At 36.4% G+C, this 16,181-nt stretch overlaps 1 protein-coding gene across 1 annotated transcript in view; it reads right to left on the reverse strand.

Moving 5' to 3' along the window:
- Window positions 1-16,181, reverse strand: part of COBLL1 (cordon-bleu WH2 repeat protein-like 1) — an 80,249-nt gene that overhangs the window by 37,511 nt on the left and 26,557 nt on the right. The window contains exons 4-7 of the mRNA XM_006867031.1: window positions 13,659-13,887; window positions 12,042-12,080; window positions 5,665-5,762; window positions 5,314-5,550 (exon numbers count right to left, since the gene is read on the reverse strand). Of these exons, the coding sequence (XP_006867093.1) occupies window positions 5,314-5,550; window positions 5,665-5,762; window positions 12,042-12,080; window positions 13,659-13,887 (603 nt within the window). The remainder of the gene's footprint in view (window positions 1-5,313; window positions 5,551-5,664; window positions 5,763-12,041; window positions 12,081-13,658; window positions 13,888-16,181) is intronic.

The following is a 16,181-nucleotide window of genomic DNA, read 5'->3' on the forward strand; positions in this document are numbered from 1 at the left end:
GCTGGACTGCAAAGTTGGTTTGAAGCACAAGATCAGCAGTTCAAGACCACCAGCTGCTTATTGGAAACCGCATACAGGGTTGCTATGAGTCAGAACCAAAATGACAGCACTTAACAACAACACAACATTTGCCTGAATATGAATGTATTATTTGTGGACACATACTAAAAATCTTTGTGTGGATGATTCTAGGTAAGGGCAGGGGAGAGACTTTTCTGTTATTTCCCTTTTTAAACTTAGAACTGTTTTATAGAATTTTAGTATAATTTTATATTATCTGTATTGTTGTCATTGCCATGTGCATAGACTGCCTACACACACACATAAATTAAAACAAACAAGCAAAAACAAACGAGAGACAAAGTCAGAGAAAGTAAAGATAGCTGGAAACTAGAAAATTCATGGAGCAGGTGAAACAACAGGTATAACTAGAAAAGGTGAGTAGAGATGAAGATAGAGGTTAGAATCACTCATTCTAAAAGATAAGCAGTAAGATTTCCTATGAGAAGCAATGAGTAAATTGTTTGGTTAGAGTTAGAAACATGCCAAACATTATGAGGAATTAAAATTTACAAGTAAAATTGTCTTCAATTTGTGAAGGACCTTAAGTGTCAAGAAAATACAGCCAGCCATTCAAAGTTTCTGAACTGAGATTTGCAGGTGAAAACAAAGAAATACAAAATTTCCAGCCATAACAGGTTGTTTTAAAGAAAAAAGTGGGAAGACAAGTGAGGGCTCTTTGCCCTGGATATCTCACTAGGCAGATCTACAGCAAGGGCAATAGAAGGAAGGATGAGGGGCCGCTATGAGGGCAGATGAGTGGAAGGTTGATACTATCTGGATGTGAAAAGAAAAAGAACAAATCACTTCTTTTCAGTCTGGGATTGAAAAATAGGAATTTAGTTTTAGATATGCTGAGGTACTGATGAGTTAATATGCAAGAGGAAGTTCAACTGCAACTGGGAAAATGCTGGGATGGGCAGTCCGAAGTTGAGAACCATCAGCACATGTACTCACAAAGAACAGACACTGTTTTCAGAAACAGTATACTAGTTAAGGAGCTCTGGTAGCGTAGTGGTTACAAATCGGGCTGTCAACCTTAGGGTCAGCAGTTCGAAACTACCAGCTGTTCTGTGAGAGAAAGATGAGGCTTTCGGCTCCCATAAAGCTTTACAGCCTCGGAAAAACTGTACAGGGTCGCTATGAGTCGGAACCAACTCCACGGCACATTACAACAACAACAACAACATACTAGTTATAGGCTAATACCAAGGATCTGAGTACTCTCGGTGGGACAAATGTTTAAGTGCTTTGCTGCCAACCAAAAGGTTGGTGGTTAGAACCCAATGGATCTAACACGAAGTACTCCCATGAAGATTATACCCAAGTATGAACTGTTGACTGGAAAATGAATTTACTTGTAAACATTCACCCAAATCACAATAAAAAGTTAAAAAAAAATTTTTTTATTACACTTAAGAAAATCATATGCCACATGGGCTCACTATGAGTCAGCACTGACTTGATGGCACCCCACAATAAGAATTTTGAGACTGAGTTAAAAAAGTGGGGTTAGGAAAACAACAGAAAAGAGAGATGAGATACAAGAAGAGAATTAGGACAAAGAGAGATTAAGAAAATCAAGGCCATGGGACAATCAGTTATATCGAACACTGATAACAAGTCAAGGAGACAAGTGCTGAGATGAATTTTAAGACATGAGATCACATGTTCAAGAGTGCACGTGTATGTACACACATGTGCACACACACTCACAAACAGGACCATAGTTTAATCATTAAGAATTTTTGTAATGAATAAATAAAGCTCTTCAGATTCTTGAGGGAAAAACAAATATTTCTGGGCCCAATTGAACAATACATCAAAGAACTAACCAGATGTCCAGATCAAAAGAAAAAAAAATAATTAGAAAATTGTATAAAGATGTGTAATTTGCCAAAGGCGACATACTAAGAAAAAAAATTACTTAACATGAGGGTCCCAACCAGTCACAGAGCAGAGGGTGAAAATCAAAAGGAACAGCTTTTGGTGAGGTCACTGGTAGCATAGCTTAGAATTTTAAAAACCTAGCCCTCTCGGGGATCTCAGCACAAAGGAAATTTCCCGGGAATAGACTGGATGAGGATAGTTGGAATAAAGAGGCTAAGATTTATTTATATATAAAGAACAAAAAATTGATTTTGGTAGGTACTTAAGAATATAATTTACACTTATGTGGGAACTGAAAATATAAAACAATTCAGAAATGGATTTTTAAGTGGCTTACTATGAAGAAGTTTAAAGGGTTATTGTCACAAAATCAAAGCTTTGGGATCACTGCTGCTTACCTCATTCAGTCTCCAACTCTTTCCAATTTCGTGCCTAGGCATTTCACAATCTTCACATCACTATGTGTTGCAACAGGGTCTCTTGTCTGACTAGTGCACTCCCCATTACATTTTAAGACCAAATTCAAGAATCACCTTTTATGAAAAACTCTGCCCAACTCCCAAGCAGTTACTTGGGGAAGGAAAAAAATTGTTTAGCAAACAGTTTAATCAGTTGAAAAAAAAATAACTCTCCTCTTGATTTGTAAAGATAGACCTGTAGGTCAAACCAACTTTGCAGTCCAGCGCCATACCAGGTAGTTGTTGCTATTGGTGTTAGGTGCCTTCGAGTCACTTCCGACTCATAGCAACCCCATATAGGGTTTCCAAGGAGCAGCTGGTGGGTTTGAATGGCCGACCTGTGGTTCCCAGTCCAGTGCTCATACTACAGTGCCACACCCAGAGTTAGGAAGAGTTCATTTACTTCAGCACTGAATTTGCTAAGTTTCTAAGTGGGAATACACATTTAAAACTAGATATGAAAAAACATCTCAGTATATTAAATATCTCAAAATAAAACTTGCCCTCAAAGCTATTTAAGTCATATGGTATCTGATTATAAGGAGCCCTGAAGATGTAGTTGGTTACACATTGGGCTGCTAACAACAAATCTTGGAAAGTATGGCTGTAATCATTACCACCCATTATCTGATTGTTGTTGTTACTTGCCAGCTCATAGCAACCCTGTATAGGTTTTCCTAGGAGCATCTGGGGAGCTTCAACCACCAACATTGCAGTTCAAAGTGACTTTGCAGTCTAGTGCATTAACCCCCAGCACCACACCAGGACTTGTAATTATCTGATTACAAGCAGCAAAACCTATAGTCTTATATGCTATCACAATTATTCAAGTTCCATATGAATAAACAGGAGACATAAAAATGGATCGCCACAAAAAGTTTCTAACAAGTTAGAAAGGCATAGAAACATGTATTAGGTAGCTGGAATGAGGTTCATTTACTTGAGCACTGAATTTGCAAAGCTTCCAAGCAGAGAATACACATTCTTAACTAGATGCAAGAAAACCTTTTGGTATCTTAAATATCTCAAAATAACTTGCTCTCAAAGCTATTTAAATCATATACTATCTGATTACAAGGAGCCTAGGAGGTGTAGTGGATTATATGCATTGGTTACACAAGAAAGACATTCTTAAGGAAAATTTTGGATTTAAGAGGAGCAACAAAAGAAAGCTTGAGGAAAAGCACACCTATAACTATTTTGGGTATTAAAGTGCACGAAAATAATGACAACATATTCCCCACAATATTATTATAGGTGTGCTTTTCCTCAAGCTTTCTTATTGTTCCTTTTAAATCCAAACTTTTATTTTACCCTTGAGCATCCAACTACATACCAGGCCCATTATCCACTGCTGCAGAGTCAATTCTGACCCATAATCACCCAATAGGTCAGAGTAGTCCTGCCCATCAGGTTCCCAACAATAGCATCTTTATGGAAGCTGACTGCCACTCTTAACCATTGTGCCTCCAGGTCTTAACACCTACATACCAAGAAGACATCAAGAGTCACCCTGAGAATCTCAGAGCCAGATCAAGACAATTTACTTAGTTTAGGAACCCATGGCTATATAAAGACTATGCTACTCTTTCTTCTTTTTTAAATAAAAGGTGCTCCAAAGTGAGTATTTCTGTTCCTAAAATTAATGGAACCTATCTGCTTTCTGCTCCCATAAAAATGTACAGCCTCAGAAACTCTGTACAGGGTCACTATGGGTCATAACTGACTTGATGGCACTTAACAACAACAACAATATGCATTAAACAGGAGTCCTGGTACGGCACTGCAGGATAAGCACTGAGCAGCGAATCACAAGGTCGGCAGTTCAAACCTCCTAGTTGTCCCTCAGAAACCCTACATAGGGTCATTATTAGTTAGAACAAACTGGAAAACACTTAGCAACAATAACAATAACATGCATTAAGCAAGAGCCAAATGTACTTTGAGATTAATGGAGCATGTATTTGCTTGGATGTAAAACCACTTAAATTTACTCTTGTGGTTCAATAGTGAATAATAGCTATCAGGACTGACTATGAGTGTTGCAAATATAAAGGTAGACATTGTGTAACAAAAGCAGGGGAGTGGTTTGAGCTTGCAGTCCAGGAGTAGAAGACCCTGGGACTATCAAGGGAGAAGAGTGGAGTATGGGACCCTATCCAGAGAAGCAGTAACGCCAGAAATAGAGACAGAGGCGACAAAGTGGAGAGATGGAGCAGTTGGGGACTCTGGACTCAGGGCGGGAGAGGCGCTATGTGCTGATGGCTGGGGGGCAGGCTTGTGGGGTGTTCCCTTTGGTTGTTTGAATGGTTATATATTCCTAAGTGTTGCGGTGTACATCCCAAAAAACAACAACTGAGGGAATGGAAGCAAATGCTGTTGATGATGATCCATGGAGGGGATTGTAATCATTACAATGAGATGAAATATGATAGGCTGAATGTAAAGTTGATATTCTCCCATGTAAACTATCACTCAATTCACAATAAAATTTTTTTAAAAAAAGTACTCAATAATAATAATAAACTACTTAAACTTGACATACTTTACTGCATCATAGAACTACACATACAGTATTTTTCCAGTACCAATCTTACTATTAATTAGTTATTAATCTTATTATAAGTTAGCACCTAGTTACTAACTTTATTAGTAATAAATATGGAAATAAACAAGTTGTTGTTAGTGCTGTCAAGTCATTTCCAACTCAGAGCAACCCTGTACAGGGTTTCCAAGGAGTAGCTGGTGAGTTTGAAAGTCCAACCTTGTGGTTCAAACTGACCTTGTGGTCCAGTGCTTATCCTACAATGTGAGACCAATAATCAGTATGGAAAAAGACAAGATAGGTAAGAAGAAAAATAGATGGGCCCCTTGCCTCATCTTAACAAAACAAAACAGTGCTTACCTTGTCTGATTCATCCACACTCATGGATTTCACAACAAAAGAAGCTGGCCTCTCCTGAGTGTGGGCAAGGTCCTGGGGGGTACTCTGAGATGTTGCCATTGGAGGCAATGGTGCCCGCCTCTTCTTGGGTGCATCTGATGGCAGGGTGTTAGAAATATACTGTTTGGAAATGGTATTGGACCTCGTAAAAGTGGGGCGAGGCTTACTGATTAGTGGGGTTGCAGGGGCACTCGCAGTCTAGTAAAGAATAAAAAGGAAAAATCTAGTTTTAATTTCAAGATAAAAAACATGAACTATTTTTTAAAAATTAAGACTCTTCTGAACCCATACATAAGAAAGCAAAATACTTACTTGCTCCCGTTTTTTTTTACTACGTTGAAAGAAGCTGAAAAAGCCTTTATTTTCTCTCTCTTTCACCATGTCCAGGTTCTGTGATATTTGGCAGGGCTCTAAAATGGAAGAAAAGCATCTTGATTTTTACATGAGGTTTCTTGTTCCCTTCCAAGGTTTTACTATTTTTCTTTTTAAAAAAGTATCAAAAGATGAAAGCTATTATTTATAGCTTATTATGAAACAGCTTATTATAGCTTATTATGAAATATGTAGTACCTGATTTATTACTCAGTACAATAAGCAAGCCTAGTATTATTTTTTCCTATTTCACAGCAGAGGAAACACTTAGAGAAACTAAAATACATACTCAGGGTCAACAACCAGGAAGAAGAAACAGAGTTAGAACACACACTCAGCTCTTTGTGACCCAATAGTTTGTGTTCTATAGAGTTGACCAGCATTCCAGAAGCAAAGGTCAAAACGAAACAGAAACTCACTTTAAAGTAACTGAGATATAGAATCACTTCCATAGCGTTTGTCCCACTGTCTGTTTTGAATAATAATTTTATCCCAGGTCTAATCTGTCATGAAATAATTTACTTGCGAATACATGTTTGCTAATAATTGTTGATCTACCCATACCCATTGAGGCAATTTCCACTCAGTGATCCCATATAGCATTTTCAAAGCTATAAATCTTTACAGGAGCCGAAAGCTCCATCTTTCTTCCACAGAGCAGCTGATGGGCTTGAAAACTGACCTTGTAGTTAACAGTCCAGAGCTTATTCTATAGAACCACCAGACCTCCTTTATAACCGCTTAGTACTTTAACAAATGTTTGATAAATGCTCATCTTTCTTTAAATCAATGTTTCTCAACTGGAAGTATCTAGTTGTCAAATGTTTGGGGACAGTTTTGGTTATCACAACTGGGAATAGAGGGACATGTGTTATCTCAGTCAAGTGGATGGGACTGAAGGATGATGTTAAGCATCCTTCAATGCACAAGACAACCTCCCACAATGAGAATTATCCAGTCGAAAATGTCAATAATGAGAAATTCCACTTTAATCAGAATGGTAAATGCCAAGTCATAAGACTACATATACATTTTTCTGAAATTTCCAAAAAGTACTTCTTAATGCCCACTGTATGGGCCTACAAAAAAATTACAAGTCTAGTGCTTGTGAGTCACCCTGGTCCAGACTATCTCTACCATGTCCTACTAAAAATAATGATAAATGATTGAAAACTTTGGATTTTTCATTTTTAATCAAGAAATACACAAGACAAGCCTGGAACATCTTTTTAATAGTAGAAAGAAAGCTATGAATGTTTATTAGCACCTGATCAAAAGAATGCAAAAAAACCCCCAATAATGATAAGGTTTCTACTGGGGAAGTCAGACTTGAGCACTGAATAAAAAATCAATAGATTGAAACACACAGCATATGTTTACGTCTGTGCATACATATTACTACTCATAATGCTTGCTGTTACCCCTTCCGTAATGCTAAGGAACCAGCACATTATTCAAAAAGCTGATAAAAGGTTTTCACATGGATCCTTCCTTTTTTCAGAGTGAATTCCACCTCAAGGTAATAAAACAGCTAATATGAGGAAGTTTGCATTTCATATATACTCCAACTTATCACTAAAAGAATGTTTGCAATAGAAAGTCACCATTTTGCCACTCCAAGTTAACTAAGATCTAGGCAACACACATCCATAGTTAACATAAAAACTACAACTGGACATTGTATGTGTCTGAATAGAAGGACACCTATGAAGTATTCCTGCCAAAATTATTTTAACCAAATCTGATCACGTCTCTAGATTTAACACTCTAGAAAATACGAGAAAAGAACATGCTAAGTGATACCATAAGATGAATCATCTTAGGAAAGGAGACCTGGTGTGGTGCTGTGAGTTAATGGTTCAAACCACAAACTCAGCGGTTCAAGTTCACCAGCTGTTCCTTGGAAACCCTTTATAGGGTTGCTATAAGTCGGAACTGACTTGATGGTAGTTAACAACAACAGTAGCATGTTAGGATATGCACTCACCAACTGCTCCTCAAAAACACTAAAAAGGGTTGTTATGAGATGGAACCGACTCAATGGTACACAAAAACCAACAACAGCAGCATTTACCTGGTGTGGCACTGTGGGATAAAGCACTGGATCACAAGGTCGGTATGAAATATAAAGTCTGGTTCAAACTCACCAGCCGCTCTTTGGAAACCCTATACAGGATTGCTATGAGTTGGAACTGACTCAACGGAACTTAACAACAAGAAGCATTTACTCTGAGTGTCAAGAAATGGAAGGAGATGATATTACTGCATTAAAAACCTGAAGAAATAGATAACCACAGAGTTCAAATGATTTGTAATGGACTCATGGACAGTAAATGGTATAGCTGAAACTGTTGTTGTTGTTTAATGCTGTTCAGTCAGTTCTGACTCACAGAGACCCTGTAGATGGTGTCCAAGGAGTGGCTGGTGGGTTTGAACTTACAATCTTGTGGTTAGCAGTCCAGTACTGATTCTACAGTGCCACACCTAGGACTCCATAGCTGAAATTAGCATGCACTTAAAGATGATTTAAAATAATCTCTGTTTTTTAAGGGGAACAAGAGCTCTAGAAATGCCACTCCTTTATATTCAGATAGAACACCTGTGATGCAATAGATTTTATGTCACATTTCCGGTCCTAGGTTTGTCATTCTCAACGGCTTAATAGAGAATGCAATTTAATGCAATCTGCTGAAGGATTGGTCAGTTGGCTATCTGCATAAGCGACTTGCAAAGATTGATAATATACTGATGGCTGGGGTGGCCCAGCCAGTTGTTGCTTTTTACTGAAATTGGCTGGGGGACCTGCTCAGTGACTTATAAAAACCTTAGGCTATAAAGGCTCTGATAGGGATTCTTCACTGAAGAGTCAGGAATGTAACTGTTTTTTTTAGACAAGGGACACTGTTTTGAGAACTACACAAAAGAGCTGTTATATAAACGAAGAGCTGTAAGAACACTGACCTGGGAGCACTCACTGAGCTGATAACACTGAAGACCCAGCAGTAAGCACAACAGAGCCAAGTGGCAGAAAAAACAGCAGCAGTGGTAGTATGAGTGGTGGGAACCAAGAGACCCACCAAGAGTAGTGGTGGGCAGAGAAGACTCACTGGTGGAGCTGGGAACCTCATGGCAGGAGGTCACCAACAGGGGTTGTCTGTGAAAGAGTTTTACCTCAAGAGATGCTGTAATGCCAGCCTAACACTGGCATGGGCTCAGGTTGTCCCAAAGCTTCTGGATGAGAGCTGGACCAGCATCACAGAGGGTCAGAGTTGGCCAAGAAAAGTTATGGAAAGAAAGAGAATGGGCACAGACAGACCACACCAGCCTGATCTGGTGACATACCTGCCGAGACAGAGAGGCATGCTGGTTTAAGGTATGCCTGACCAATGACACAGAAATAGACATGGGTGATTTGGGAAGGGTGAGTGCATCCCTTTTCACAAGACTATTCCTGTTGTCTACTGTTTGCTTTCTATAAGTAATCTGTTGTTGTTTACTGTTTACTATCTATAAATAATCATTGTTGTTGTTAAATGTCATCAAGTAGGTTCCAACTCATAGCGACCCCGTATATGGATTCCAAGGAGTGGCTGTTGAATTTGAACTGACAACCTTGTGGTTCAAACCAACCTTGTGGTCCAGTGCATTATCCCACAGCTCCATAACAGCAATTGCCAATACTGTGTGTGTGTTTTGTGAGCATGAGAAAATCAGATTGGGCAGCAGAATCCTTATTGTAGCAGTATCATGATTACTCAGGATAGAGAGGTACAACCTATGGGTGCATGCACACATGTGTACACATATGCACAGTTTAATGCTCCACTATTTGATTATAGATGTACAATTAAACAGTAGATGGGAAATTCACATGGTGGCACAGTACAGTAAATACAACCAGAGTATTTCAAATGGTTGTTTTAGGTTAAGAAATTTCCAGTCATTCTCGGCACTAGTTAACCTCAAGTTTTCACTTAATGCTCTCTGTTAGGGATCATGACAATGCAGAATTAGCAGTACAACAGCAAAGGACTTGAGTTTACTTGGAAAACGCAACTCAAATACAGTAGTCTCCTGTTTCCATAAGTCAGACTAAGCACAGTCACATGCACAGTTCTAAGTTATTATACAAGCTTCTGATAATATCAGACAAAATAAGGGGTGAGACATTCACAGTGTAAGGATCGACCTTGTAGATTCTGACACTGTAAAGGAGACTTTCTTAATAGTACTATTCTAATCCTGGTGTGGCACTGCAGGATAATGCACTGGACCGAAAGGTCAGTTCGAACTGCAAGGTCAGCGTTTCAAACTCACAAGCAATTCCTCGGAAACCTTATACAGGGTCACTATGAGTTGGAATCGAGTGGAAGACACTTAACAACAACAAAACAATCTCTTAGAATGGACTCCTAGTGTGGCACTTTAGGATCAACACTGGGCTGCGAACCACATGGTCTGCAATTCAAACTCACCAGCTGTTCCTGGAAAACCCTATACAGGGTCGCTATGAATCAGAACCAACACGATGGCACTTAACGACAACATCAAATCTCTTGGAAAATAGGTTCAGTTCACAATATTTAATACTCTGAATAAAACATAATTTATGGCTGGAAGGGTCTTAGAAATCAATGCATTCAAGCACCACAACTGATGGCAAAGTGATTATAGGATTTGATTAGGTTTATGTATCTTCTGTTAGGTGCTGTCGAGTAGGTTCTGATTCATAGCAACCCTACAGACAATAGAAGGAAACACTCTCTGGTCCCGCATATCTAAGAGAGGAAAAAATTAGGAATAAAAGGAAAGTACAAGTAACAGAATGTTATTACTTGAAAGAACCACAGAAACAAGTTTTTAATCATCTTCCTTATTATTATAGAAGGGGAAAGTTGTTGTTGGTGGTGGTAGTGTGCCACGGAGTTGGTTCTAACTCATGGTGACTTTGTATAGAGTTTCCAAGGCTGTAAATCTTTACAGGAACAGAAAGCCTCACCTTTCTCCCACGGAATGGCTGGTAGTTTTGAACTACTGACCTTGAGGTTAGCAGTTCAACTTGTAACCACTATGATAAGTTTGACAGCTAATGCAGTCAGAATTACAATGCCTATTTTGTGATTCTTGGAGTACAGTGTCTTTCTTTATACGATACGTATTGGACTGCAAACCACATGGCTCATGATGTTATCCCATCACCTGTTCCACAGCAGAAAGAGGCTTTCTGCTCCTCAAAGATTTCCAGCCTCTGAAACCGTATGTGGGGTTGCTATGCATCAAAACCAATTCAATAACACTTACCAACAACAATCTTGTGATTCTTAATAATATGTACCTCAGGATCGTAAGAATTTTTTACTCCTTTAATTAAGCTACTCTTCATGATAATCACCAATCATGAGCATGCTTTTACTTAGGTATGCACAGTTCTTGAAACTGAGAGGCTCAGTGCACATTGGGAGAATTGGAAGCAATAAAGAAAGAAGATTCCAATAACACATAATGTGTACACTTTAAGTTCTTTTTAGTATGGTGGTAATTATTACAGTAATCAATTATCAGAGCCTAGCTTTTTTTAATGGGGGAAAAGTCATTCAAAGTTTATTATTATTACCATTTTTAATAAAGTTTTATCCCTTATACATACCTATTATAAAATTGTGTAATATAAAGATGGGTAGAAAAAATTAACCATAGTCATATATGCAAAGGTAACCACTATTAAAATTTTGCTAATATTTTTTCCTTTTAGATAGTTCATATAAAGATTTTTTTTACATCTGTATTAAACCCATTTATATGCTTCAAAAGGTCATCTTGGCATAAGCTTTGTCCATGTTATTATGAAACAGTCACAAAAAAATTTAATGGCTGTAAAAATTTCATATGGTGAATATATCATGATTCTTAGAAATACTCATAATTATTCAATTGAAGAAATCTGAGATTCTTCCACAATGCTGCTCAACTGTTGGCATTTTTACCTAATTAAACAAAATAATTTTTTTGAAAATTATTCTTAATTTTCAGAATTATTCTTTATTAAGAATATGAGACTATTCTCATATTCTTAAAATGGTAATAGTTTTCAAATAATCATTGAAATTTAATTATTGTCATTAAACTCAGAAATCAAGGAGCAACTTTATAAATTATTTTTCAGGAGATATAACTCCAGGATTTTTCTAAATTAAAATCTCTCACAGAATGTACATGTTAGTAATGCTATAAAAACAGAAATACTTTGTTTTTCCAATTTACCCAAACAAATGGAGATTTCATATCACAATTTGTTGCTACTGATTCATGTGTCTTACCTTGTAAAGATGATTTATTGAAGGCAGTAACAGAAGTGTCTACAGAAGGAGGGGGTAAAAGAGGGTAAATTGACTGTAATGGTATCTATCCACAATAAAACATCACTGAGTTGTAAAAATAGTCTATGTATGAAGGGGCTTCAGAGAGTTCATGGAAAAATGGAATTAAAAGATAATGACATGACATTCAATTCACAATAAAAACTTAAAAACAAAACAAAACAAAAAACTACCAAACAACACAACAACAACAAAAGCCCTGGACCAGAAAGCTTCACTGAGGAATTTAAGCAAACATTCAGAGAACTGATACCAACCCTATTCAAATTCTTCCAAAACACAGATGATGAAAGAAGTCAGCATTACCCTGATAGCAAAGTTAGATGAAAATATCACAGGGAAAAAAAAACCAAAAACTATAGACGAACATCCCTTATGAATATATGAGGGGGATGATGAAAAATTTCATGGAAAAAAACAAAAAGAATATTTGGTAAACAAGTTTTCAATTCAGTTGAGTAAATATCAAGAAGTGGAATTTGAGTTATGTGGAAAATGTATGTTTAAATGTAAGATGTAAGCAACTCACAGGTTCTCTTTTGTGCACATTTTTTATGGGATTTCAAATTTATGTTTGTGCTATGATAACTTCCAAAGAGTTGGTAAATTTTGTTAAATTTTACACAGAATGAAAAGGTACAGAGATAAATATTCCATTAAAAAATTAAAAAGATTATGACATTTTTCTAAGAACTTTTTGAAGCCCTAGACTCAGATCAAGTTTGAAGTTCCTATGCACAAAATGTATAAGTAATTGACTTTTTCACTCAACTTTTATTTTTCCTGTGAAACATACTTACATGAAATAAATTAGCTTGCATTTGTCTATACATACCATACAAACCAATGTTATTTAAGATCTCTGAGTTTTAATACACTAAATTACTTTTAACAGATAAAAACTGTAAACTAATTCTATTTAGACTGATCCATTGTATAAATCAGTTTATTTTGTGTGCTGACCTTTAATAAACAAAACTGGCAAGGAAGTTCCAAACATGAATGATAATAAAGACTTGGGGAAAACTACAGTATACAGTAATTTACACTAGATTAAAAGAACAAAAAATTGACAACATGAAAATTTTCATTCTGTATAATTTTCAAAGCCATGTAAATTATATTAAATTCCACCAAAATAAATTATAAGTAAATGGGAGAATGTAAAGTATGGATGACAGATAAGAAAGGCGTGTTTTCGCTCCAATTTCATAAAGCTAAATTTTCTTATATTTAATTTTACCTTATTTCCAGGGACACGTGTTTATTTCTACCTATGAATGCATCCATTTTCAACTAAGAATTTAAGAACATATATGGAGTCCTGGTGTGGTCCTGTGGGCTAACACGCTGGACTGCAAAGTCAGTGTGAACCACAAGGTCACTGGTTCAAGTTCACCAGCTGCTCCTTGGAAACCCTATACAGGGTTGCTATGGGTTGTAACTGACTCGATGACACTTCACAACAATAACAACACAATACTATAAACAAACATAGACACACATGTACATATATATACATCCTATCAAACGAATGAAACAAACAGTGCTACTTACCTCTGCTGACATCCAAGGCATATAATTCTCTTAGACCCAGGTCATTAAGAGACTTTGTCAAGTCGAGAGGCTCTTGAGATTGATAGTCCTTCATCAACAGTGTATGTAATGGATCAAACTCACATTTGCTGCATATAATAGGAGCAAGTTCTTGAAGTGACGCATGTGGGCTAACTCTCACTATTGCCTTCTGTGTTTTCTTAAAATTGATCACTACTCTCACAGTTTTCTGAAAAAAAGATTAAAGCGACAGTTATACCATAAAACATTTTAGAGGGTTGTCAAGAATAATGTGATAATATTCACTTACATATTTGTACAATAAAGAAATAGTACTTTTATATCTTGGTGTAAATGTTTTTTTGATTGATATATTTCCTAAATCCAAAGTAAAATCTTAAAAACAAATGTTATATTAATAAAATAATCTATATTAAACTTACAACCTTTGTGTAATAAAGTATTGCTATTGTTGTAGTTAAGTACTCTTGCATCGGGTCCATTTTAGCAATTTTATGTATAACAGAATCCTATGCCATCCTACAATCATTGCTTTGTTTGACCCACTGTAGCAGCCACTGTGTCAATCCATTTTATTGCGGGTCTTCCTGTTACTGTTTTTTTTTTTTTTTTTTTTTTGAATCGAATCTTTACCTCACCAACATGAAGTCCTTTTTTCAGGAACTGGCCCTTCCTGATAACATGTCCAAAGTATGTGAGACAAAGTCTCACCTTCCTTGCTTCTAAAGAGCATTCTGGTTGCACTTCTTCTAACATAGATTTGTTCATTCTTCAGGCATTTCATGGCATATTTAATATTCTTTGTCAACATCATTATTCAAAGGTATCCCTTCTTCTCCTGTCTTCCTTATTCACTGTCCAGCTTTAGCATGAATATGAGGCAACTGAAAATACTATAGCTTGGATCAGGCAACCTAAATCCTCAAAGTGATATATTTGCTCTTTAATACTTTAAAGAGGTTTTTCTCAGTAGATCTGCCCAATGCAATATACCATTTCGTTTCTTGATTTCTGCTTCCATGAGAATTGATTGTTTACCCAAGTAAAATGAAATCCTTGACAAACTCAAAATTTTTACCATTGATCATAATGTTGCATTTTGGTCCAATTGTGAGGGTTTTTTTTTTTTTTACACTGAGTTGTAATCCATACTGAAGGCTGTATCTTTGGTCTTTATCAGCAAGTGTGTCAACTTTTCCCTTTAAATAGGCAAGGTTATATCATCTGCATATCACAAGTTATTAATGAGCCTTCCTCCAATCCTGATACCATGTTCTTCCTCACGTAATCTAGTTTCTCGGATTATTTTCTCAGTATACAGATTGAAAAAGTTGTGAAAGGATACAACCCTAATGCACACCTTTCCTAATTTTAAAGTATTCAGTATCCTCTTATTCTATTTGAACGACTGTCTCTTGGTCTACTGTACAAGTTCCACATGAGCACAATTAAGTGTTCTGGAATTCCCATTCTTTACAATGCTATCCATAATTTGTTATGATTTACACAGACTTTGCATAGCCCATAAACACAGATAAATATCTTTCTGGAACTCTCTACTTTTAGCCAAGATCCATCTGACATCAGCAATGATATCCCTTATATCATATAGTCTTCTGAATCAGGCTTGGTATCTAGTGTGTGATATTAATGAAGTAAAGTCCTACGTAGATTTAAGTCTAAATACAAACAAATTTTCATAACTAGGACTACTGACTTATACATTGTTATTTCTTTGAATATTTACTTTACAACACTTGCATAATAGTACAAAATTATGCACACATTTCTCTATCCTTTATAGATTGAACAGTGTTTATCATAATGATTTTTCACGGGTCCTAATGAAAAAAATAACATTTTTGTTAGACCACTAAAATATTTGCTTTTCTGTTTGATACATGGTAAATGAGATCATCCATCCTTATAATATTGTTTTGCTGAGTGTCTGGCTCATAGGAAATTATTAGTGAACATTAGCTATTATTACTAGACCAAGTACTTTGACGAATTTTGATACAATAGTAAAAACTGTTAAAACCATTCTTATTTATATATGTCATCCTGCTAATTCAAAATTACTGAAAAATCTAAGTATTTTATCATTTTAATGTAATTTAATTAAATTATGTGTATAACTTAGAAATATGTGAACATATTAAGTAAAAATCTAGTCTGTATGTCTTAACATAAGCCAAACTTAACATTTCCATCTAGATAAACAGGGTACTTACCTAAAGGAAAAAAGTACAATAGCCGAATTAGTACTTGTTGTTGTTATGTGCTGTGGAGTCGGCTCTGACTCATAGCGACCCTGTACAGGGTTTCCAAGGCTATAAATCTTTATGGGAGCAGCAAGCCTCATCTTTCTCCTGTGGAACAACTGGTAGTTTCGAACTGCTGACCTAGGGAAAAAAAAACAAAAACTATAGACGAACATCTCTTATGAATATATGAGGGGGATGATGAAAAATTTCATGGAAAAAAACAAAAAGAATATTT

This window comes from Chrysochloris asiatica, unplaced genomic scaffold (assembly GCF_000296735.1).
Source record: "Chrysochloris asiatica unplaced genomic scaffold, ChrAsi1.0 scaffold00099, whole genome shotgun sequence".
NCBI classification, from domain to species: domain Eukaryota; kingdom Metazoa; phylum Chordata; class Mammalia; order Afrosoricida; family Chrysochloridae; genus Chrysochloris; species Chrysochloris asiatica.